The sequence below is a fragment of the Panthera pardus genome, unplaced genomic scaffold, assembly GCF_024362965.1.
Source record: "Panthera pardus isolate Hobbes unplaced genomic scaffold, ASM2436296v1 HiC_scaffold_13, whole genome shotgun sequence".
In the NCBI taxonomy this organism is placed as follows: Eukaryota; Metazoa; Chordata; class Mammalia; order Carnivora; family Felidae; genus Panthera; species Panthera pardus.
The window spans coordinates 95692787-95719057 of record NW_026526688.1 but is presented as its reverse complement, the minus strand read 5'-3'; the positions used below and the strand labels follow the sequence as shown (position 1 = coordinate 95719057).

General features: G+C 35.7%; 1 protein-coding gene across 4 annotated transcripts in view; it reads right to left on the bottom strand.

Annotated features, from left to right (window-relative positions):
• The window catches only part of SCLT1 (sodium channel and clathrin linker 1), a 220471-nt gene that overhangs the window by 111359 nt on the left and 82841 nt on the right, over positions 1-26271 (bottom strand). For all 4 annotated transcript variants that reach the window (XR_002072497.2, XM_053901255.1, XM_019419585.2 and 1 more), the window contains one exon: positions 7152-7242. Coding sequence is in view for 3 of the 4 variants with exons in the window: in XM_053901255.1 (XP_053757230.1) it covers positions 7152-7242 (91 nt within the window). In the remaining variant the exon portion in view is untranslated. The remainder of the gene's footprint in view (positions 1-7151; positions 7243-26271) is intronic.

Below are 26271 nucleotides of genomic sequence, written 5' to 3'. Positions count from 1 at the left end.
AGTATCATACTGTCTATGAAGAGTGAAATTTGACTTCCTCCCTGCCTATTTGGATGCCTTTTATTATTTTGTGTTGTCTAACTGCTGAGGCTAGGACTTCCAACACTATATTAAATAACAGTGGTGAGAGTGGACATCCTTGTCGTGTTCCTGACCTTAGGGGGAAAGTCTCAGTTTTTCCCAATTGAGGATGATATTAGCAGTGGGTTTTTCATATATGGCTTTTATGATCTTGAAGTATGATCCTTAAATCCTTACTTTGAGGGTTTTTATAAAAAAATGAGGCTATATTTTGTCAAATAGTTTTTTTTTTTTTGCACTATTGAGAGGATCATGTGTTTCCTATCCTTTGTTTTATTAATATGATTTAGCACACTGACTGATTTGCAGATTTTGAACCAGCCCTGGATACCAGGAATAAATCCCAGTGATCGTAGTGAATAATTCTTTTAATGTGTTGTTGGATCCAGTTGACTAGTATCTTGTTGAGAATTTTTGCATCCATGTTCATCAGAGGAATTGGCCTGTAGTTCTCCTTTTTAGTGGGGTCTTTATCTGGTTTTGGAATCAAGGTAATTCTGGCCTTGTGGAAGGAGTTTGGAAGTTTTCCTTCCATTTCTATATTTTGGAGCAGCTTTAAAACAATCAGTGTTAACTCTTCTTTAAATGTTTGGTAGAATTCCCCTGGAAAGCCATCCAGCCCAAGACTATTTGTTGGGAGATTTTTGATTACTGATTTCATTTCTTTACTGGTTATGGGTCTGTTCAAATCTTCTATTTCTTCCTGTTTCAGTTTTGGTAGTTATAGGTTTGTAGGACTTTGTCCATTTCTTCCAGATTGACCAGTTTGTTGGCATATAATTGCTCATAATAGTCTCATATTATTGTATTTCTGTGGTGTTGGTTGTGATCTCTCCTCTTTCATTCATGATTTTATTTACTTGGGTCCTTTGCTTTTTCATTTTGATCGATCTGGTTAGGGTTTTATCAATTTTGTGATTCTTTCAAAGAATCAGCTCCTGGTTTCACTGATCTGTTCTACCGTTTCTTTGATTTTGATATCACTGATTTCTGCTCTAACCTTTATTATTTTTCTTCTTCTGCTGGTTTTGGGTTTTATTTGCAGTTCTTTTTCCAGGTCTTTAAGGTGTAAGGTTAGGCTGTGTATTTGAGACCTTCCTTCCTTTTAGGAAGGCCTGGATTACTGTATACTTCCCTCTTATGACTGCCTTTCCTGCAACCAAGGGCTTTTGTGTTTTCATTTTTATTGGCCTCCAGATACTTTTTAATTTCCTCTTTATTTCTTGGTTAACCCATTCATTCTGTAGTTGGATTTCTCTAATCTCCAAGTATGCGTGGTCTTTCCAAATTTTTTCTTGTGGTTGATTTCAAGTTTTATAGCGTTGTGTTCTGAAAATATGCAAGGTATGATCTTGATCTTTTTGAACTTGTTGAGGGCTGATTTGTGCTCTACTATGTGATCTAGTTTGGAGAATATTCCATGTGCACTCGAGAATAATGTGTATTCTGCTGATTTAGGATGAATTATTCTGAATATATCTGTTAAGTCCATCTGGTCCAGTCATTCAAAGCCATTGTCTCTTTGTTGCTTTTCTGCTTAGATGATCTGTCCATTGTTGTAAGTGGGGTGTTGAAGTCCCCTACAATTTATGGTATTATTATCAATGAGTTTCTTTATGTTTGCGATTAACTGAGTTATATATTTGGGTGCTTTCACCTTTGGAGCATAAATGTTTACAACTGTTAGATCTTCTTGGTGGATAGACCTCTTATGATATAAAGCTCTTCTTCATCTCTTTGTTATAGTCTTTATTTTAAAATCTAGTTTGTCTAAGTATGGCTACTCTAGCTTTCTTTTGGCGACCATTAGCATGACAGATGGTTCACCATCCCCACTTTCAATCTGTATTGAAATATACATGTGTCTTATTTTCTTATCTATATAGATGTGTCTTGTTTTCTTATCCATTCTGATACCCTATGTCTTTTGATTGAAGCATTTAGTCCATTGACATTAAGAGTGAGTACAAAAAGATATGAATTTGGTGCCATTATGTTTCCTGTGAAGTTGGGAGTTTCTGGTGATACTCTCTGATCCTTTGTAGTCTTTGTTGCTTTTGATCTTTTTTGTTTTGGTTCATCTTTTCTCCACTCAAAGACTCCCCCTTAAAATTTAGTGGTTTAGTGGTCACAAATTCCTTCAGTTTTTGTCTGGGAAACTCTTTATCCCTCCTTCTATTTTGAATGATGGCCTTTCTGGATAAAGATTTCTTGGCTGCATAATTTTCTGATTCAGCATATTGAATATATCCTGCCACTCCTTTCTGGCCTGCCAAGTTTCTGTGGATAGGTCTGCTGTGAATCTAATCTGTCTTCCCTTATAGGCTAACGACTTTTTTTTCCCTCTCTGCTTTCATAATTCTTTCCTTGTCTGTTTATCTTATGAATTTGACTAAGATATGCCTTGGTGATGATTGGTTTCTGTTGAATCTAATGGGAGTTTTTTGTGCTTCTTGGATTTTGATGTCTATGTCCTATCCCAGATTAGGCAAGTTTTCCACTGTAATGTGCTCACATAACTCTCTGTCCCTTTTCTCTCTCTTCATCTTCTGGGACTCCTATGATTTGGATGTTATTCCTTTTTAACAAGTCACTAAATTCTCAAAGTCCTGCATCGTTCTCTCTTGCCTTTGTCCCCCTCTATTTTTCTGCTTCATTATTCTCCATAATTCTGTCTTCTGTATCACTGATTTGCTGCTCTGCTTGTCCATCCTTGCCACTGTGGCATCCATTAGAGATTGCATCTTTGTTGTAGCATTTTTAATTTCATCCTGACTGGATTTTACTTATTTTTTTCCCCCATAGATAGGATTCAATGCTTTTTAAACCCCAGCTAGCCTTCCTGTTATTGTGGTTCTAAATTCTAGTTCAGACATCTTGCTTATATCTGTATTGATTAAGCCCCGGGCTATCATTTTTTCCTGTTCTTTCTTTTGTGGTGAATTCCTTCATTTGGTCATTTTGGAGGAAGAAAAAATTAACGAAATAAAAAATAAAAATTTAAAATTTAAAAACAAAACAAAAAGTCAAATAAAGGAAGCTAAATCCTAGGTATGTTTGGTCTGCTTCTGGAAAGAAGCGTGATAGACTATAGAAAAAAAAGGAAATAGAGAAAAAAAAGGTAAGATAAAATTTAGAAATTAAAAAAATGTAAATAAAATAGAAGAAAATGAAATAAAGTGAAATAGAAAATTTACAATAAAAAATTAATTTTTTAAGAAAAAATAAAATAAAAATAAAATTTTCTCTTACTGTATGCGAGAAAAGGAAAAGGAGGAAAAAAACAAAGAAAAAAAACAATTTAAACAAAGACAGAAAAAAACAAACAAGTATATGAACCAGCAAACAGAATGAAACCTGAATGAAGTTACATCCAGTTTCCTCTAGAACTATGAAACACTCTATAAAGCATTCAGAGACTTGTGCTGGTCTTCTAGGGGATGTGTTGGGAGGGCATAGCTGGGCGGGGCTTAGTGTAACGGCTCCATTCTCCACTAGGTGGCACCACTTAACTTAATGGGGTGGATCAGTGTGGCTAGTATGCACACATGCATGTATACAGGAATGGTGGAAATGGCTTCGCCTAGCTTCCTAGTCTGGCACAGGAACTCTGCATTCTAACCAACCTATGATCAAGTACCCCTCCTTTGTCTTAGGCCTCTGTCTACTCTGCAGCTTTATCCTGTCTGTGTCCAAGTTGTCAGCCTGCCAGGCAGCACCTCCCTCCATAGTTTTATCGCAGACATGGCTGTGTTTTAAAATCCCTCACTTCAGAGAACCCTGGGGCTTGGACCTGCTTCAACTCTCTCAGGCAGGGTCTCACTGATCAATGGCTGGGCACCAGCTTGCCTGAGAAAACGATTGTGTTATTGCGCAGCAGGAGAGGTTCTGAGATTGTGGCAATTCAAACACACAGCTGGTACCAGGTTTCACTGCACTCTGGTGTCTGTCTCAATACCAGCAAAGGTGGCTGCTCTCCGGGGTCCGCTGGGACCTTTGCCTGTGGGAGGCTGTATGGACCCTACCTAATGCTCTCCAAGCAGGGGAACCACTTCGCTCCGTGTAGCACATGGACCCCTCAGACCCCATTGCCTTCTTCTGGGGATTTGCCCTTTTTCCTCACCAGACCACCGCCCAGCACTGGGCTCTGGAATTTCAGACTTTGTGCTCTAATATTTATAGAATCCTAATGGTATTGAAACCCTCTCCTTTCTCCCCATAAGTCATTTTGGGGAACAGATTTCTTATTCAGCCCCTTGTGAGAGTTTTCACTCTTTGTCTTTCTCTCCAGCTACTTTCAGGGGGAGTACTTTTCCTGCGCTCTCCCTAGGCGCCACACTCTCCCCTGCCTTTCCCTGTCCTCTGCAAAAACAGCTTCCTACCCTTCGTGGCTGTTCTTTCCCTCAGTCTACCCCTCCACACCACATACCTGTCGAGTTCTGTGGCTCCAGTTATGCAGATTGTTGTGTTAAACCTCAGATCAGTTTCCTAGATGTGCAAAATGGCTTGGTGGTGATGTATTTGCGTTTCACTGTCGAGACAAGATGAGAGCTTCCATGCTACTCTGCCATCTTGAACTCCTTCTGCTTCCACATTTCTTAATTAGAAGGCAGCCATTACTCTTATCACTGTTCCCATGTTCATGCCATTTTTCTGTTGCTGCTTTCAAGTTTTAGCTTTATAACTGGTTGTCAGTGTTGTCATGATGTGTCTAGAAGTAATTTTCTTTGTGTTTATCTCACCTGTTTACCACCAAATTTTGGAAGTTTTCAGCCATTATTTCTTTAGATATCTTTTCTGTTTCCCTCCCTTCCACAATTCCAATTACACTCTTGTTGGCTTGCTTCATATTTTCACATAGATCTCTGAGGACTTGTTCACTTTTCTTCCACGTTTTAAATTCTGTTTTTTGGACAGGAAAATTTATGTTGATCTTTCTTCAAGTTAATTGCTTATTTCTTCTGCTTTTCCCAATCTATTCTTGAACCATCTAATAAAATTTTTATTTTGGTTGTTATACTTTTGATCTCCGGAATGTCTTTTTTTTTTTTTTTTAAGATTATTTATTTTGAGAGAGGCAGAGACAGCATGAGTCAGGGAGAGGCGGAAGGAGAGGGAGACAGAGAATCCCAAGCAGGTGTAGAGCCTGATGCAGGGCTCGGACTCATGAAACCATGAGATCATGACCTGAGCCAAAACCAAGAATCGGACGCTTAACCAAGTGAGCCATCCTGGCACCCCTAAACTCCAAGATTTCTATTTTTAAAATTATTTTCTATTTCTCAGTAAAAAATCTCTTTCTGCTCCTTCACTGAAACCTTATTTTACTGTAATTTAATTCTTTGAACACATTTATAACAGATTATTTGAAGTCTTTGCCTGCTGAATCCAAGAGCTGGGCCTGCTAAGAGTGAGTTTCTATGGACTGTTTCCCTGACCCCAACTCTGTCAGTCACACTTTCCCGTCAAGGAAGTTTTGGTTGAAAACTGGAAAATATAGATAATACATTGGATTCTATTTTGTTGAGCATTACTGGCTTTTTTGTGAGTAGGCAATTATCTTGCTTAGGTGCAAACTCTGAAATGTTTCCCCTACGGTAGGAGCAGCTGCCAACTCTGATCACTTATTTGTTTCCACTGTTTGTTTTTGAACTAGGCTTCCTAGAAATTCTCCTGTACCTGCCTAATATGAGGATCTGTCAAGTTTGGGCAGAGGAAGGACTCATTCTCTTCATGATTTTGTTGCTATTATAGATTCCTCTGTAATTTCTAGCTGCTCTGGGTTCTGTCCTTTGATACTTCAAACATTAAGTCTTCAGCTTTCTGTTGCCTGAATAGCACACATTTCAGGAATGCACTCAATTACAGAAAGCAGCAAACTCAAATATCTAGTTCCATACAGCTCTATCTTTCAAGAGTAGACTGCTTTCAGGTCTACTGCCTACTTCTTCACTGGACTCCCTGTCCCACTCCACTATGCATAGTTTGGCTGTTAGACACGGATTTGGTCAGAATTTGTACTCAGAATTTAGGTCTCTCTCTTTTTTGTGTTTCTTTTGCTGCTAATAATTTTTCTTCAAATTTTCAACTGCTTTTCCAGCCTTAAACATTGATTTTGGCCATTTTAAGTCCATATAAACCTGTTGTTTTCTCAAGTCACAACTATGGGGATTGGTGAAACTCTCAGTTCAGAAATTAAAAAACTTATAATTCACACCTCTTTCAGTGTTTTTCTGTTTTGGGACATGTTCCAGTGTTTGAAAGAATGTATCCAATTTTCATAACTGTTATCTATGGGAAGTTTTGCAAGTCTTTCATGAATCTACCATTACTAGAAATATGTAAGCAACTTTTACAGATTAAGAAATAAGGCTTAGAGAAGTTACACAGCTAGTAAGTACCAGAGCTAGACTTTTTAATAATTAGACCCACCTAAATCTAAAGCCTGACCATTCCTTGACTCTCGTGAAATGTCCTTATTACACATAAAAAAAACAATTTCTTATGCCAATACATATTTCTAAAAATAATACAAAATGTAGTATTAAATGCTTCTCTTCATTTACATATTCCCAATTAATCAAATTTGATCTTGCATTAATATGTCTTTTAGTAATGATGTGTTTATGAATGATTACTGTTTTATTAACTCAGGATAAAGTAAATGGAAAGAAGTTATCTCCAAAATTATACTTTAGCTTCCTAATTTCATATTTCATATTTAGGGCAACAGAATTTTTTTTAATGTTTATTTTTGAAAGAGAGAGAGAGAGAAAGAGCGTGCAAGCAGGAGAGGGGCAGAGAGAGAGGGAGACACAGACCCGAAGCAGCTCCAGGCTCTAAGCTGTCAGCACAGAGTCCGATGCGGAGCTCAAACCCACAGACCGTGAGATCATTACCTGAGCCAAAGTCAGACGCCCAACCGCCTGAGACACTCAGGCACCCCTCAAAATGATTTTTAATTCATTTTCCAGCAATTGTCTTCAGTACCTAATCCAAAATAGTTTAATAACAAAATTCATAGAAAACTAAGCTATAGGCTACCAACTGCCCTAAAAAGAGGCAAATACCTTCTTTTGCATCTGTCCTTGAAGATCTTCAGTTACTTTGGTTAACTCATCCACTTTTGCTGCTGCACTTCTCAGATCTAACTTGGCTTGCCTAAAATAGAAATTAAATTAATAAACACTTTTCACAGACCATAAATAATTAAAAGTATTAGAAAAGAAATCCAAATATGATAAAATCAGTACTACCTCTAGTGCACCTAAAAATGGATCTAAGAGGTAGATACTAAAAGAGCCCTTTATTACTAATAAAATGCATGTGGAAGAGAGTGAAAAGGAAAAATATCACTAAAGGGCAAGGGTATAAAGTGAGAGTTATTACTACTTTATTTGGAAAAATTATATTTCATACTCAAATGATTCATATTTCATGAAAAAGTACTTTATCATCTTAATAAATTACCTAACAAGAATGACAGTATTAAGTAGAATATAGCTATGGTAATTTCTTGAATTTATAGAGTTGAAGAAGTATCACTAATTGGCTTTTCTATAAAAATGAACCAAAGCTTCAGTGCCTTAATCATTCCTTAAACACCAGACGTATTATATAGCCACCGAACATAACGAATTCAAATATTTGTCTTGAGATAGTATAATAGTTATTAATGTTTTCAGACATTTAGTGGCAAAGGACAAAAATAACAAATTTACTGAATGTTCTGTTACTGTCAAGTTTCAGTATCTTGACTCCCCATAGAAAAAGATATTAGGATAGAGAGACTTTCTGAAACAGATAAAAAATATTTTTAATATCCTACCAATTAAGCACTAAGTATGAATACAAAACACCTGGGTTATGTAAAAAAAATACATTTTTAGGAACAAAACTACTTTAGTATAGGAACTGACCATATTTATTTGTTAATTATAGTTTATGTAGGTATTAAATATAAATCATATTAGTGCTGTTGAACCTAAAAAAACTATTTGATGGAAAATTCATAATAAATGTTAACTGATTTACTTTTGGCTAACAGTATTTATAATTACATTCTGATTGGCATAAAACAATAGGAAATAAAAATCTAATAATAGCTAAAATGTATCAGATAATCATTATATACCAGGAACTGTCCTAAATTCTTTGCAATCATCTCACTAATATAATTAACTCTCTCTGTGAATTAAGTACTATTGAGACTATTCTATCAAACTAAAGTCAAGAGAGTGAAGTTGACAGAGATTTACCAACTTGCCCAAGGATTCACAAATTAAACATGAAACTGGTATTTAAACAGAAACTGTCTACAAAAAGTGGTCTCAAGAATATAAAATTAAGCATTTTAGGGAAATGCTTTTATTTTTAAATAAATCCAATTTATGGGGCGCCTGGGTGGCTCAGTCGGTTAAGCGTCCGACTTCGGCTCAGGCCATGATCTCATGATTGGTGGGTTTGAGCCCCACATTGGGCTCTGTGCTGGCAGTTCGGAGCCTGGAGCCTGCCTCGGATTCTGTGTCTCCCTCCCCTGCTCATGATCTGTCTCTCTCTCTCTCAAAAATTAACATTAAAAAATTTTTTTTAATAAAAAATAAACCCAATTTATAAAAATCTGAATTTATCAGACATGAAACAGACCTTTCTACTTGCAAAATGGATCACCAAACAACAAAGCTAAAACCAAGACCACCTTAAACCAACACATTTAAAATCTACTTTAAGTTTAGAGATAATTTCAGGACAGCAACTAATAAATGTATTAATAAATGAACCTACCAGTTATAATATGCTATATACTTTGATTTTTTAAAAATGTTTATTCATTTAAGAAAAATTTTTTATGTTTATTTTTGAGAGACATAGAGACAGAGCATGAGTGGGGGAGGGGCAGAGAGATGAGACAGAGAATCCGAAGCAGGCTCCAGGCTCTGATCTGTCAGCACAGAGCCTGAAGCGGGGCTTGAACCCATGAACCATGAGATCATGACCTGAGCCAAAATAGGATGCTTAACTGACTGAGCCTCCCAGGCACTCCTACATTCTATATATTTTGAAAGGAAAAACTTAAGGAGTAAGATATTTAGGTAGCAATGATAAAACTGGATACATTCTAAAGAAGCATAGCACCCACACTGATTTGGTTTTCTTACCTTCAGATAGAGGATAATAATGCTTATTCTATTTATTTCATAGGTTGCTGAACAAGACAAAATAGATAATGTACATCAAGTACACTATAAACTATAAACAAATGCAAGCTTATGGCATGATTAAGAAAAAAAAAAAAAACTATTGGTTAGAGACACAATCAGAATAGGGTGCAATATGGAAAACCCTAGAGTCACGAACCCAGTTCTGTCACTAACTAGTAATGTAGGCCTAATGCAATTCACTTGATAACAAGACTGTCTCAGCTATCTCACATCCAACAACAAGGAAGTGGTTGGCCAATCTTCAAAGACCAAAACCCTAAATAGATGGTCTCCTGATTCTAATTTTCCTAATGATTCTAATTCTAAAATTATCTTTCAATTGTATTCCATTTCCACTTCATGGCCCAACCTTTGGCCCCATCATTACTTCCCACAACTATTCCACTACTTTCCAAAGTGAAGGCTTCACTGTGGGTCTCCTCCTTAATTCATCCTCTATAATGCATCTTCTCTGCAAATAAAAGGTATCTAGTGGCAAAAATTCGTGTTTAATAACATTTTCTGAATTTCCTACTTACTTCTTTGGGCACACAATCAACTCCTCTACATGGCATAAAGGTTAGTCATCACCTGGCCTCAAAAAGTCCCATATTTTACCAATTCCCTTCACATAATTTATGTTTCAAATATAACAGAGCACAAACTCACTGTTTCTTGAAACACATCATTGTCTATTTTCTTACATGTTTGACTGGCCTAGACTTCTTCCTCTTTTTCTGAAACGTTCCTCAATCATCTTCAAGACATAGGTCAAAATCTCCACATCTCAAGTCTTCCTTAACTTCTAGTCAAAAGGCCCTATAATGCCAGTCTGCAAATTACATAATACTTTGTATGTTATTAACACCTACTCGCTTGTGGAAATGTGAATTTATAAAAAAAATATGGAATATAAGATCATTAAAGGCAAAAATCACATTTTACTATTTTTTAAAATCTAAGGAGATAGCACAGTGCTTGGCATATAGTAGACAAGTAAAAGTCATAAATGAATAAAAGAGCATAAAAGGAGGAAATAAAGAGTAACAGGTACAATTATATCTTGACATTTAACTTAGGTCCCTCATATCCAATTTAATATTCATGTGTGGAAATCTTAGAATAATAATTTTATGAACTCTTCCAAATATATACTCTCTCATTTGAAATAGGAATCTCTCTTCTACATAAATCAAAGAAAAAAATTCCTGCAATGGTCTTAAGAATTTTTTTTTTCAGTCATTAAAAGGAGCAATCCCTATCAAAATCACACTAGCATTCTTCCCAGTGGTAGAACAAACAATCCGAAAATTTGTATGGAATCAGAAAAGACCTCAAATAGGCAAAGCAATCCTGAAAAAAGGAAACCAAAGCTGGAGGCATCACATTTCCAGACTTCAAGCTATTTCACAAAGCTGTAATCATCAAGACTATGGTACTGGCACAAAAACAGACACACAGATCAATGGAACAGAACCCAGAACCCAGAGATGGATCCACAAACATATGGCCGACTAATCTTTGACAAAGCAGGAAGGAATATCCAATGGAAAAAAGACAGTCTCTTCAGCAAGTGCTGTTGGGAAAACTGGACAGCCACATGCAGAAGAATGAACCGAGACCACTTTCTTACACCACACACAAAAATAAATTCAAAACGGACAAAAGACCTAAACGTGAGATAGGAAGCCATCAAAATCCTTGAGGAGAAAACAGGTAACAACCTCTTTGACCTTGGCCACAGCAACTTTTTACTTGACAGGTCTCTGGAGGCAAGGGAAACAAAAGCAAAATGAACTATTGGGACCTCATCAAGGTAAAAAGCTTCTGCACAGTGAAGGGAACAATCAGCAGAACTAAAAGGCAGCCAACAGAATGGGAGAGGATATTTGCAAAGGGCATATCAGATAAAGGGTTAGTATCCAAAATCTATAAAGAACTTCTCAAACTCAACACCCAGAAAACAAATAATCCAGTGAAGAAATGGACAAAAGACACGAACAGGCACTTTCCCAAAAAAGACATCCAGATGGCTAACAGACACATGAAAAGATGCTCAGCATCACTCATTAGCAGGAAAACACAAATCAAAACCACAATGAGATACCACCTCACACCTGTCAGAATGGCTAAAATTAACAATTCAGGCCACAACAGATGTTGGCGACGATGTGGAGAAAGAGGAACCCTTTTGCACTGCTGGTGGGAATGCAAACTGGTGCAACCCCTCTGGGAAACAGTACGCAGGTTCCTCAAAAAGTTAAAAATAGAACTACCCTACAGCCCAGCAATTGCACTACTAGGTATCTGTATCCAAAGGATACAAAAATACTGATTCGAAGGGGCACATGCACCCCAATGTTTACAGCAGCACTATCGACAATAGCCAAAGTATGGAAAGAACCGAAATAATGCATCGACTGATGATGGATAAAGAAGATATGGTATCTATAGACAATGGAATATTTCTCAGTGACCAAAAAGAATGAAATCTTGCCATTTACATCAACTTGGACGGAACTAGAGTATATTATTCTAAGGGAAATCAGTCAGAGAAAGACAAATATCACGTGACTTCACTCATACATGGAATTTAAGGTACAAAACAGATGAACATAAGGGAAGGAAAGCAAAAATAATACAACAACAGAGAGGGAGACAAACCATAAGAGACTCTTAAATATGGAGGATGAACAGGGTTGCTGGAGGGGTGCTGGGTGGGGGATGGGCTAAATGGGTGAAAGGCATTAAGGACATGTGTTGGTTGAGCACTGGCTGTTATATGTAAGTGATGAATCAATGAATTCTATTCCTGAAATCATTATTACACTATATGTTAACTAACTTGGTTATAAATTAAAAAAAAAAAGGATTTAAGAAATCTAAACTCATTAAAGGAAAAATATACAGGAAGTATTTGTTATACTAATTTCCCTAAAACACAAAAAGCTATGCTTGAGAGAAAAATAAGTAGTAATTTTATATATATATATATATTATATATATAATATATATATTTATATAAAATATATGTATATATTTGTTTTTTCATTCCTACCTTATTTTATAAGAAGTGAATAGTTCTTTCTATTTTTGGCATGAAATACTAAAAAACATTGTAGAATACAAATTGTTAAGGTCTGTCTTCTGTACCTTACTCTACCACCACAAAAGACATGTAAACTGGGCCAATCACTTAACCTCTTGAGTCTCAGAATTGCAGCTATAAAATCCAGATTAATAACAATTTTCCTGTATAGCTCACAGAATTCCCATAAAGTGCAAATAAGGTAATGCATATTAAAGCACTTTTATAAACTAATTGTAGTTTATACAAATGCAAACTATCATCATAATTTTGCCCTATTTAGAATTTAAATTGTCATGACCTATGTGGTATAGCTAGATTATAGCTGAAAAAGTACTGGGATACATGCATGTCTAACTCTGTTAGCCAGGAAATGAAAAGTGGGATTTATGACGTGCTGCTTAAAGTCTGAATATCACCTGGTAATCCCCAAACAGGATTTTAACTGATGGTTTTCATTTGGTACTGGTTAGATAGCTGGGATGGACTATGTGATCAGAGGGGCAAAAAAACATGCATCTTGGTAGCTTAATCTTCTGGAGACAAAGTATGCCATTGTCTAAAGATCCTAGGGGTGCTTGTGGCTGAATGTCACCTGTGCCCTCTCTATGCCTGTTTATGCTTTTCTTTCTTTCTTTTTTTTTTAACTGCATGGTATCTTTTGCATTTAAATAAAAGCCTTATATGAGTCTACTCTGTGGAGTTTTGTCAGTCCTTTCAAATATTCAGACTTGTAAAACCTTTAAAGGAAGCAATAAAAATAATCCTAATTTTATTTTATGAAGGAAGTTTAACAACTATATGTTTATACTATTTTACATGCAAATGTCTTAGATACATGTCTGCTTATGTACATAATTTTATAAGTCAAAAAGTTTTTTTAGAAAAACAAATTTGATAAAAAATAAACAATAATACTAAATATTAACTAAGATTTGGTTAGCAGAAACGAACATGGCTGCAGAGCAGGAGGACCCTAGGCTCGTCTTGTCCTACAAACACAATTAGATAACTATCAAATCATCCTAAATATGCCATAAATCAACGTGAAGACTGACAGAACAAACTCCATAACTAAAGGGAGTGAAGAGGCCACATTGAAGAAGGTAGAAAGTGCAGAGATGCAGTTTAGGGTAAAAATGGATCATGGGTGCTGCTGAGGGAGCCACGGTCAAGCAGAAGGGTGAGGGACAGGGGAGTACATAGGGGAATACACTAGGAGAATATTTCCCCAAAGTTATTGGCTTAGAAAATGATAGGGGCTGAATTTTGTGAGTTCTTGCAACCAGTGAGGCTTAAAGCATGGGGTTTTAAAGGTTGGCAGGCTTGGCTGGGATACAGTGCAGAGGGCACTCCTCTGTTCCTGGCAGAGAAGGCAGGCAAAAAACCTGGGGACAGGCAGCATAGAGAAACAGGGATCTGAAGAGCACCTATGGCACACAGTAGGGAGATTATTTGCTCTTCTCAGAGCAAGTCCCTGAGAGGCATCATTTACGGGCAGGCCTCTCTGGGAACAAAGAAGCTGGCTGATGCCACTTCCTTCTCCTGCCCCTCAGCATAAACACAGAGCCACCTGTGGGAAGCAGCACAGCATGGGCATTCGCAACCTGAATTGCTTACACCAAACCCCATCCCCCTACACTCTGGGCAGGAGTGCCCTTCTCATCAGTCAAGCTTGTCTCAGTCCCTATGTGGCAGACCTTCCCCCAGAACAGCAGCACAAACCTGTCTACACCACATCTCCCAACCAGAGAGTTCTGCAGGGTCTCAGTTCTGGTGGAGGTGGACACCACCTCAGGTCTCATTTTACAAGCAGACCAGAGCACACCTCATTAAAACTCACCACATTCAGGTCAGGGACCAAACACTGCCCAGAGCAGGCAAGGAGAGCCTCTGCAGATGACTGGCCTGAAGGACAGAGCAGCCTGAAACACAATAGCAGAGCACACTCAGCACACACTGGAGATACTTTCTAAGGCACCAAGCCCTGGGCACTACATGACCTCTTCTTCATAAGGTCAGTAGTTTCAGGAGCAGGTCACATATTGCCTTTTCTAACACAGAGAAGAAAGCAGAAACTTAGATAAAATGCCAAGGTGGAGGAATTTATCCCAAGTGAAAGAACAAGATAAGGCCATTGCCAGAGATCTAACAGAAACAGATACAAGTAACATGCCTGATGAAGAATTTAAAGCAACAATCATAAGAATACTCACTGGGATTGACAAAAGAATAGAAGACATCAGAGAGACCCTTACCACATTAATAAAAGTTTAAAAAGATTAAGAAAACAATAAATGAGATTGGAAACAGGTTTGATGCAATGAACATCAGGTTGGAAGACAGAGAAACGACTGGTGATCTAGAAGACAAAGTAATGGAAAATAATGAAGTTGAACAAAAGAGAATATTATATAATATGAGAATAGATTTAAGGAACCCACTGACTCCATCAAATGAAATACCACTTGTATTATAGGAGTCCCAGAAGAAGAAGAAGAGAGAAAAGGGGGCAGACAATTTATTTCAAGAAATAATAGCAGACAACTTCCTAACTGAAGGGAGGAATCAGACATCCAGATCTAGGAGGCACAAAGAATTCCCATCAAAAATGAACAAAAGCAGGCCAAAACAAAGACATATTGTAATTAAATTTGAAAAATATAGTGTTAAAGCAAAAAATCTTAAAAGCAACAAGAGAAAAGAAGTCCTTAGCTTACAAGGGAAAACCCGTAAAGTTAGCTGGAGATTTCTCAACAGAAACTTGGCAAGCCAGAAGGGAGTGGTATGATACATCCACAGTGCTGAATGGCAAAAATCTGCAGCCAAGAATACTCTATCCAGAAGACTAGCATTCAGAATAGGAGAGGGGGTTTCCCACACAACAAAAACTAAAGGAATTCGTGACTACTACACCAACCCTGCAAGAAATATTAAAGGAGACTCTTTGAGTACAAAGGAGAAACCAAAAGTGACAAAGATAAGAAAGGATCGAGGAATATTTCCAAAAACAACACACAAAGTAAATAATAAAATGGTACTAAATACATACCTATCAACAATTATTCTGAATGTAAATGGACTAAGTGCTTCAATCAAAAGACAGAGGGTATCAAATGGATGAAATAAATAAGACCCATCTATATGCTGCCAATAAGAGACTCATTTTAGACCTTAAGACACCTGCAGATTGAAAATGAGTGGGGTGGAAAAATATTTATTATGCAAATGGATGTCAAAAGAAAACTGGAGTAGCAATACTTGTATCAGATAAACTAGCCTTTAAAACAAAGACTGTAAAAAGAGAGAAAGGGCATTATATAATCATAAAGAAGGCAATCCAACAAGAAGATATAACAATTATAAATATTTATGCACCAAGCATGGGTGCACCCAAATATTTAAAACAATTACTAACAAACATAAAGGAACTAACTGATAATAATACAACAATAGCAGAGGACTTTAACACCCTACTTACATCAATGGACATATTTATATTCTCATATAAATAGAAAATAAACAGGGAAACAATGGCTTTGAATGACACTCGGGATCATATGGATTTCACGGATACATTGAGAACATTCCATGCTAAAACAGAATACACTGTTTTCAAGTACATATGGAACATTCTCAAGAATAAATCAAATAGCAGGTCACACAACAGGCCTCAACAAATACAAAAAGACTGAAATTAGGGGTACCTAGGTGGCTCAGTTGGTTGAGCCTCCAACTCTTGACCTTCAGCTCAGGTTATGATCTCACGATTCGTGGGATCAGGACCCATGCTGGGCTGCGTGCTGACAGCCAAGAGCCTGCTTGGGATTCTCTCTCTCCTCTCTGCCTCTCCCCCGTCACATACTCTCTCTGTCTCAATAAATAAATAAATAAATAAATAAATAAATAATCATTAAAAAAAAAAAAAAAAAAAAAAAGACTGAATCATACCATGCATCTTTTCTGACCACAATGCTATGAAACTAGAAGTCAACTCACCCCCCCCCACACACACACACACAAACACACACAATCTAGACTACAAATGCATGGAGGTTAAGCAACATACTACTGAACAATGAATGAGTCAGGGTGGCTGGGTGGCTCAGTCAGTTAAGCGTCCAACTTGGGCTTAGGTCATGATCTCATGGTCTGTGAGTTTGAGCCCCATGTCAAGCTCTGTGCAGACAGCTCAGTCTGGAGCCTCCTTTGGATTCTGTGTCTCCCTCTCTCTGCCCCTCCCCCACCCAACTCTGTCTCTCTCAAAAATAAATAAACATTAAAAAAATTATAAACAATGAATGGGTCAATCAGGAAATCAAAAAAGTTAAAAAAATACATAAGAAACAAATGAAAATGAAGACACAATGGTCCAAAATCATTGGGATGCAACAAATGCAGTCCTAAGAGGGAAATATACAGCACTACAGGTTTATCTCAAGAAGCAAGAAAAATTTCAAATAAACAACCTACCTTACATTTAAAGGAGCTAGAAAAAGAACAACAAATGAAGCCTGAAGCCAGCAGAAGAAAGGAAGTAATAAAGATTAGAGCAGAAATAAATGATATAGAAACTTAAAAACAATAGAACAGATCAATGAAATCAGGAGCTGGTTCTTTGAAAAAATTAATAAAATTGAACTTCTAGCTAGATTTATCAGAAAGAAGAGAGAAAGGATCCAAATAAAATCACAAATGAGAAAGGAGAAATAACAACACCACAAAAATACCAACAGTTCTAACATAAAAATGTATATGAAAAGCAAAGCTGGAGACATCACAATTCTAGATTTCAAGTTATATTACAAAGTTATAGTCTTGGAGACAGTATGGTATTAGCACAAAATAGACACATAGATCAATAGAACAGAACAGAAAACTCAGAAATGAATCCACAAGTATATGGTCAATTAATATCCAGTGGTGTTGGGAAAAATGGATAGCAACAAGCAAAAAAATGAAAGTGGATCACTTTCTTACACCAAACACAAATGTAAATAATCTTAAATTGTTTAAATAAGCTTATCTAAATAAGCTTAAGTTGTATTACAAAAAAATCTGGGATTTTTCATTAATGTAATTTTTGTTACTTATAATATTAAAGAGATTTGAATTAAACCTTTAAAAATAAAGCTCTGGGGTGCCTGAGTGGCTCAGTTGGTTAAGCGTCCGAATTCGGCTCAGGTCATGATCTCGTGGTTTGTGAATTTGAGCCCCGTGTCCGGCTCTGTGCTGACAGCTCAGAGCCTGGAGCCTGCTTTCTGAAGCATGAGCAGGGGAGGAGCAGTGACAGAGGGAGACACAGAATCCGAAGCAGGCTCCAGGCTCTAAGCTGTCATCACAGAGCTCAGTGCAGGGCGTGAACCCACGAGCTGTGAGATCATGACCTAAGCCGAAGTCAGATGCTTAACTGACTGAGCCACCCAGGTGACCCCCCCCAATTTTTTTTAAAAATAAAGCTTTGCTCTCTTAAGCAAAGTATAACCAAGTATAGAAGATACAATAAGTATAATACTTATAGCATTAACTTGGGCAGAAATTAAAATGTCTTAATTATCAAAACATATTTTTTGAGATTTAACATCAAATACAATAAGCTTAAGTTGTATTACAATAAAATCTTAAATATTTTTGTAGGGCATTTCAACAGTATCCTAGAAATGTTTATAATATTTCTTTCATATGATGAAAAACCGTAAGGCTCTGAATAAAAAAAAACCCAGTTTGACTGATTTGATACATATTCCAAAATATACATACATACATACATACATACATACATACATACATTTTTGTTTCAAGTTTTCATTTGAATTCCAGTTAGTTAACATAGAGTATAATATTAGTTTCAGGAGTAGAACTTAGTGATTCATTATTTACATATCACACCCAGTGCTCACAAGTGCCCTCCTTAACACCCATCATCCATTTAGCTTATCCCCCTGCCCACCTCCTCTCCAAGAATCCTTAGTTTGTTCTCTATAGTTAAAAGTCTGTTTTATGGTTTGCCTCTTTTTCCCTGCTATGTTCATCTGTTTTGTTTCTTAAATTCCACAAATTAATGAAATCATATGGTATTTGTTTTTCTCTGACTTGTTTCACTTAGCATAATATACCATAGCTCCATCCACATTGCTTCAAATGGGAAGATTTCATTCTTTTTTATCGCTGAGCAATATTCCACTGTGTGTGTGAGATAGCTTTCTTCATATATACATACATCTATATATATATATACACATATGTATAAACACATATTATATACACACACACACATAAAAGGTAGTAGAAAGCACACAAAGGTGAGATACAGATCTACATCTATCTATTGAGAAAGGGAGAGAAATATCACAACTTCTTTATCCATTCATCAGTTGATGGTCATCTGGGCTCTTTCCATAATTTGGCTACTGTTGAATATTTAAAATTTTTAAATGTAAAAGAAAAGGCATACATAAGGTACTTTAATAAGTACTTCTGTAATTGTCCAGGATAATAAAACCATTTATGCTTAAAAAACTTTAGAAAATCCCCAAATATAATTGTAGACAATTCTGAATTAAAAAAAATTTTTTTTTAATGTTTATTTATTTTTGAGAGAGAGAGAGAAAGATAGAATGCAAGCAGGAGAAGGGAAGAGAGAGAGGGAGACACAGAACCTGAAGCAGGCTCCAGGCTTTGAGCTATCAGCGCAGAGCCCGACACGGGGCTCAAACCCATTAACTGTGAGATCATGACCTGAGCCGAAGGTGGACACTTAACCAACTGAACCACCCAGGCTCTCCCAAAGTTATGAATTTTTACGACCACTTCTGCTTTTAGAAAACTGAAGTAAAAATCATAGCAAAAGTTTATTTTATTTTTAAATTTATTAATTATTTATTTTTGGAAAAGCTTTAATTTTTTTCTCCTTTCAATCTTTAGTCATAGTCTAATGATTAAACCTACTCAAAAGGCAGAAGCCTATTAAGAAACTGTGAAAGCAACGGATATTAATAATTCCTGTACTTAGCTATCAAAATTTAAAATAGGTTTTGCAGTCTAAAAATAGTTCATTTGTGTATAACTTTTACATAACTTTAATTCAAAATTATACACAATTTAGTTCAAAATTCTGAATTCTATATTAGAATATAATTTTTTATCACACTAGTAGTGGTTCTCTATATTCTGTGTATGAAAGTAAGCTTTTTGCAACTATATATGCATAGTCTCTGAGTCCTGTTTCAGATGACTGAATAGTACCTGGTCATCTCTTTTTCAGAATCACTACAGTTGATTCTGATATACAGCCATTGTCTTAGATTTTACACAATGACTACACAATCAACATGTTTAACTTTGCAAAAATACTCTAAGAAATGATTACAAATACAGTTTTAGAGTCATATAACTTTAAGTACCACTGATACTCTGAAGAATATATTAATTTTCAGTTATGAAACAGGCTTAGGCAATGGGCATATTCAAAAATTTTTACCACACACCTGTCATGTTCCAGACAGAAAAGATGTTTTGTAAGGTGGTAGGAAGCACATAAAGATAGGTGAGATACAGTAATCTTTAGGAGGGGCACACAGCACACTTCAAGCATCACAAAAGATTACAAGAAAGTATTATGATTCAGAGTAGGTAGTACATTTGCATTTAGTTAAGAGCCTATGGAAGTAGGAGGTATTTAAAATGAGAATTGATACAGGAATGGTGGATTTCACAAGCAGAGACAAAGAGAAAGCTTCAAGAAGGAACAAAGCAAATACAAGCATAAAGATAGGAAAGTATAGGACGTATTTAGAGAAGATGGGAAACAAGACTGGAAATGTAATGGGTAGTTACAATGTGCCTCAATTAACAAGTTAAGTGATCTGTACAAATTTAAATGAAATGGGGGAGCTGCTCAAATAACAGGATCAGAGCTGTACTTTAGGAATTTAAATCTGGCATTTGTGAAAAAGGATGGACTATAATGAGGGTCCTCTTTAACCAACAGATCATAATAAATGAGACAGAGGCAGGAAAGGTGAAGGGTGATGGTAACAATAGGTAAGCAGTTCCACTGGGTAAGATGGCATAGATTTCACCAAGATAAAATTTACAAGATTCCATCCACTTATTCTTTCAACAAATCTTTACTGAATGTTTATAATATGTCAGACACTATGAATATAGTCAGGACACGTTGAGCTTCAAGTGTTGGTGACTCATTCAGTTTTGTATTTTTGGAGCCCTAGACTTATTTTATTGAACATCTAATGTAAACTATACTAAGTACTATTGTCAGTACTGGTGATGCAGGAGTAAACAAGGGAGAGAAAGCTCCTGTCCTCATAAACTTTATACATTGTAGTAGAGGGATATAGACAATATGTATGTTAATAAATAAATGAAGTAATTTCAGAAAGTGATAATGCTATGAAGCAAATGGTATAGAATAATGAGAGAAAGACGTGGGTCATCAGGAACAGCCTGTTTAAGGAAGGGATATTTGAGCTAAGATCTAAAGGACAATGAATTCAAGTTAAAATAAATCTAGGGAGAGTTATAAGGCAGAGAGAATTAACAATGAATGTAAATAGTATTAAAAGGGTACTGTAAGAAATGACAATTAGCTGGAATGTATTACAGAAAAAAAGACACAGTAAGAATTTTGGAATTTGTTCCAACTACAATGAAAACTACTGAATGTTAAAACAGGTGAGTGATGTGTTTTATAGTTTGAGAAGACTACTTGGGCTGGTATGTTGAAAATGATTTACAGCAGAATAAGAGTGAAAACAGAGAGACCAGATAGAAGACAAATACAGGCAAGAGATAGTGATGGCTTGGAATAGTGGTGAGAAAGGTAATGACTGGATTTGTGATATCTGGATATAGAGCCTACAAGATTTGAATGTGGGAGTAAAGCAAAAGAGAAGAATAAGCAAAATTCCTAGGTTTGATGATGGTATTAGTTATAAGATGGGGAAGACCTGCAATCCTTACCTCAATCATAGCAGTTCAACTTTGATCAGTTTTATATATTGCGGTTCTATGTGTATGATTTTTTAAAGGATTCTCCTTAAAAAAAAAAAAGTATGAAAACTCCTGCTCTAGAAATTCAAGTATAGAGCTCAACAAAGTTATCAAGGCCAGAGGTACATATTTGGGCAACAGTATTGAGATTAAAGTTTAACTCGGATAGGATAAATATGATCATTTAAGGTGGGGATGTGTATAATATAACTAGAGAACTATCTGAGTAGGTAGGCTAAGGAAATGGGAAAAGCTAAGGAAGAAAAGAAATGGCCAAAAAGGTCAGAGAGGAAATCAGGATACAAACACTAAAGATGTAGTAGAGAAATGTTCAAGGGTAGAAAAATAATCAACAGAGGAGAATGGAGGATTTTATTTTCAGGCACAAATGGTACCAGTAATCTTGAGGAGAAGAATAGAGAGGTAGGATCAAATCCAAGCTGAAAGAAATTTGGAAGAGTGACTATAGTACATACGATACTTCTTCCAAGCAATTTCAGAAAAGGGTAAGGAGAAAATATAGTAATATGAGGAAGCATCAGGGGACATCTGTATACTAGAGGTCTTGAAAGAACCCCACAAAAGACAGACTAAGATTTTTAAAAAGAATGAATATATTTGATGGAATCAGATATAAGAAACAAAAAACTGGGGTTATATAGCTAACAAGACATGAGGTTATAACAACAGAGAGGAGGAAAACAGAAAGGAATGTTTCATCTAGTCTTAGAAAGAATAGCAACAACAAAGGTAAGATGGATCTTCCAGAGCTCAGGAGGGAAACATCTACTGTCTATTTATTATATGAATACCAACTCCCAAATCTACAGGTATATGCTTTGTAAATATTATACAAGCCTACCTACATAGGTTGGATACTAAAGCAGAATGGAGGAAATCAAAGATAGTAAAAGTAAATAGTATACTGCAGCACTACAAGGAAGCTCATTTTATTTCTATTATTAAGATGAGGAAACTGAAGTTCATTCAGTTAAGCAACCTGTCCAAGTCAACAGAATATAAAAAACAATACAAATGTAGAACTGTCTGACTTCAAAGACTATGCTTTTTAAACTTTATACCACACAGAAGCACACTCTTAGATTAGGTGTGCAAATGTGGAGTATTTGCACAATATAATTATATTTACCAATAAGATACGTATTTTGAAATAAACCAGTAATGCCCTATTAGAGGTAAAGTTCCAAACAATAAAATTAGGGATTTGTTCCTACTCCTGACTAGTATGTTCCAGAAGCAAAGTCTAATATTCCTTATGCCTGTTAAAGATGAAAAGGAAAAGATATAAACATTTTTGAGTAGGAGGTGACATTAAGTAACTCTTTAAATAACATTAAAGTAAAACAGTATGAGGAGATAGGAAAATGCCAACAAAGCCCTATTTCTTATCTTAAAAACATGCTTTCTATGCTCAGAAAACTAGCTGCCAACACATAAGCAACTGTCTGGCAATTCTTATGACTAAGCACATCTGCTCCGGACCATTTCTCACATGGGATAGTTTCCAAGAAACACTATGAATCAAAAGAGTGATCCATAAATTCCAGATTTCCATAGCATTTTTATAATAGAAGACAAAATATTATTCAAATTTGAACATGAAACATCTGAGAAAAATCTGTTATCTCAGCTAAAATAAAAGTATTACCTGGCAAAGGTACATCTGTGTATTTCTAAAACATACAAAAACTACTGGCACAACATTTTTGAAAAAAAAAGTATGCATCTATAAAAAAGATTAATGATAAACACAATGAATATACATAGACAGTGATTTATGTAGTTTAACCTTTGTTGCATCAAACATAATAAAATTCTATCAACAATTACATTTCTACCACATCAGCTCTTACGTTCTTCAATAAAATCATTTATTTATAAATCATTTTACTATCACATTTTAAAGATTTCCTGGATTTTATTTCATATTTAAATACAACATTAAACTTAAAAAAATACTTAAATGTGTCTATCATGCATTCAAACTTGGAGATGATTGGTAATAAAAACAGATTTAAAAGTCAATAGGGTTTAAAGCCAGTATCCATAATGTGAAACACTGAAAAATCTTTTAATTCAGTTTGCAAAGCTACTGTTATATTAAAAATTGTTTTTTTAGGTGTGTTGTTTTAGAAATCAAACTACTAAGTAGATCTACATTACTCCACAACTGAAGAATTTAACATATAGTTTTTCTAAATAATTACAGTCCACGAAAACAGTTGTGACCCCAAAAGGCCAATAGTCATGTACACAAATAAAAAACCCACAAAAATTTAGTTTTGCCCCTCCAATGAAATACAATTACTTAATTAACTAACTTAATGACTCAAAAAAAATTTTTTGAGTACTTGCCATGTGTCTAACACTGTGTTAGATGTTGGCAAGATATAAATGGCTAAATGAGGATCTTATGAACTAGCAAGGACAGATTAATTTGTAAAGAATTATGTACGTTAAAGTGTTAAAAATGCTGTGACAGATATATGTGCAGTCCAAAGCTGAGGCACAAAGAAAGGCATGTTTGGCTCCTACTTGAGGAAGAAGAAACCATAACGTTTCAGAAAAAGATTTCTAGAAGATGTGACACCTGAGCTGAACCTTGAAAGTTGAGAGGATATTTATCAGAGAAAGGCATTTTAGGCAGCCTGAACAATGTGAGCTAAAGTAGGGAGTTATGAAATAGCATGGTGTGTTTAGGAAACAAAATAGTTCAGAAAATTGAGGGGATGACTGACAAAATATAGAGTTAAGTAGCCAGGGGTCAAGTCATAGAAGGTTTTAATGTCATAGTGAGTAATTTGAATTAAATCCTACAGGCATTTGGTAGCCACTAAAGGAGACTGACATGATCAGATTTTATTTCAAATCATTTTGATGACAGTATGAAAAAAGAAGATGTGGAGGGTAAGTCAATTTGGAGGTTACTGCTGCACTGATGGACTATGGAAACACAGTACCAACATAGTTAAACAAAACTGAAGGATCTGAGAGATATTTATAAGGTAGAGCTAGGAAAGAAAAGGATTTAGGATGCCTCCTACTTTTCTAAAGCAGAAACTGGATGGTGCCATTCATAAACATAAAAAGATACAGGAGATATGGTAAGACACAGTTTAGTACCTCTGACCTATGGGAGTAGAAATGATAACAAGAACACTGAGCTAGAAAAAATGGAATGGGACCCCATCTTTAGAAATTGTTAAATCCACAGAAGATGTGTGAAATGAAATGAGTCCAATTACAACAAGTTTGAGGCTGTATAATACATAAACTTATTAAAGACTGTTTCTACACTCAGAGCACACATGTTTAAGTTTTCAATAAGTATTAAATAAGTTGACTGACAAGTTACAGATTCTTTATATGAAGATAATATCTGTATCTGCTAATAAGATCATTCCTTAGTGGCTAATTTTTTTTAAAATAAATATTCTGATGGTGCCAATCTGATGATATGGATCTCTATGCAAGTGCTTTAGTCAATCTTTATAGTATGTCCTTTTACAAGTTTACAGTATGTCCTTTTTACAAATTATTCCTCAAAGAGATACACAAATGACAATCCTTTCCTTCAAAGATTTTACAAGGCAGATAAAAAAATCTGAGCACATATGAACTGAAAAATAACTGTTTCCATAAACCAGCTAAATATAAACAAATATAACAAAAAAGCACCCAAAGAAAAACAGCATAAAATCTCATGTTAAAATAAATAAATGCTGAGTATATCCACAAGAAAAGAAAAGTAAAAATCTGGTATAATGAATTGAGAAAAGTCTTCTTGGAGAAGGCAGGTTTTAACCAGGTTTTGAAAGTTGTAAGTTTTCTGAGAAACAGAATAATGATCAAAAGCCAAAGGAAGAAACCAAAGGCCTTTCCATGAGAAACCATAAAATAACTATTTTGAGCAGTGTGTACGTAACTGGGAGGTTGGGGAAGGGGCAGGTGAATAAAGGTTCATAGAAACTAGGCTGAAGAGTTTTATCTCCTATGACAGAGCATCAGCAGAAACTCTTGAAAAGGAAAATGATAAAAGCTTTCATTATAAGGTCCCATGATTCTAATCTTTGTTGCACCATAAAACCAGACAGCAAATGAAACTAATATGTTTTCAGTACGAGTACAAATTTAAACAAATCTAGAATTAAAAGAGTTTTTAATTTAGTTACTCTTGGCATAGTTACAGGGGCATCTCAAAACTTAAATTCTGGTAATGTCAATATGCCCCATCATTCAGAATCTGTCAAACTTGAAAGCAACACCCTCTTCCCTAAAAGAAGCATCTGCTTATCCTTATGTTTCTTCAGATCTGTGGCAGGAAAAGCAAGCATAGTTTTATGTATACAACTACGAACTGCTTAATGTTATGCTATGGAATATTGTCAGCAAATATGGCAAAGTTGCTCATGGACAATTATACACTTAAGACTTTCTAAGCTTTAGAAAACCATTACTTCCTTTACTGATCTCTAACCTCAACTTATAATCTTTAGGCCCAAATGTCCAAAACCCAAATGAAACTTCATGCAGGTGTCAAAAACCAATGTAACCACTCTTGGTCCTTTAATAATTAACTCTCATTCTTGACTGCTGTGAATGTTGTCAGAAAACCAGGTTTAGAACTCACTAGACTAGCAATTATAAGTTATGAGCTCTAATTTGGCTCCATGAATTTGTCGTACAACCATGGACAAGACAAATAATTTCTGAGCCTTTGGTTCAGTTTGGTTTCTTCTAATATCATTAAGCTAACGTTAGCAATAAAATCCTACAATTCTTCCTCTGCCCTTTCGCCCAATATCACCAAGTTCTACCATTTTTCCTACATAGAATCTTTTATATGCATTTCAGTTTTCTATTTCTGTT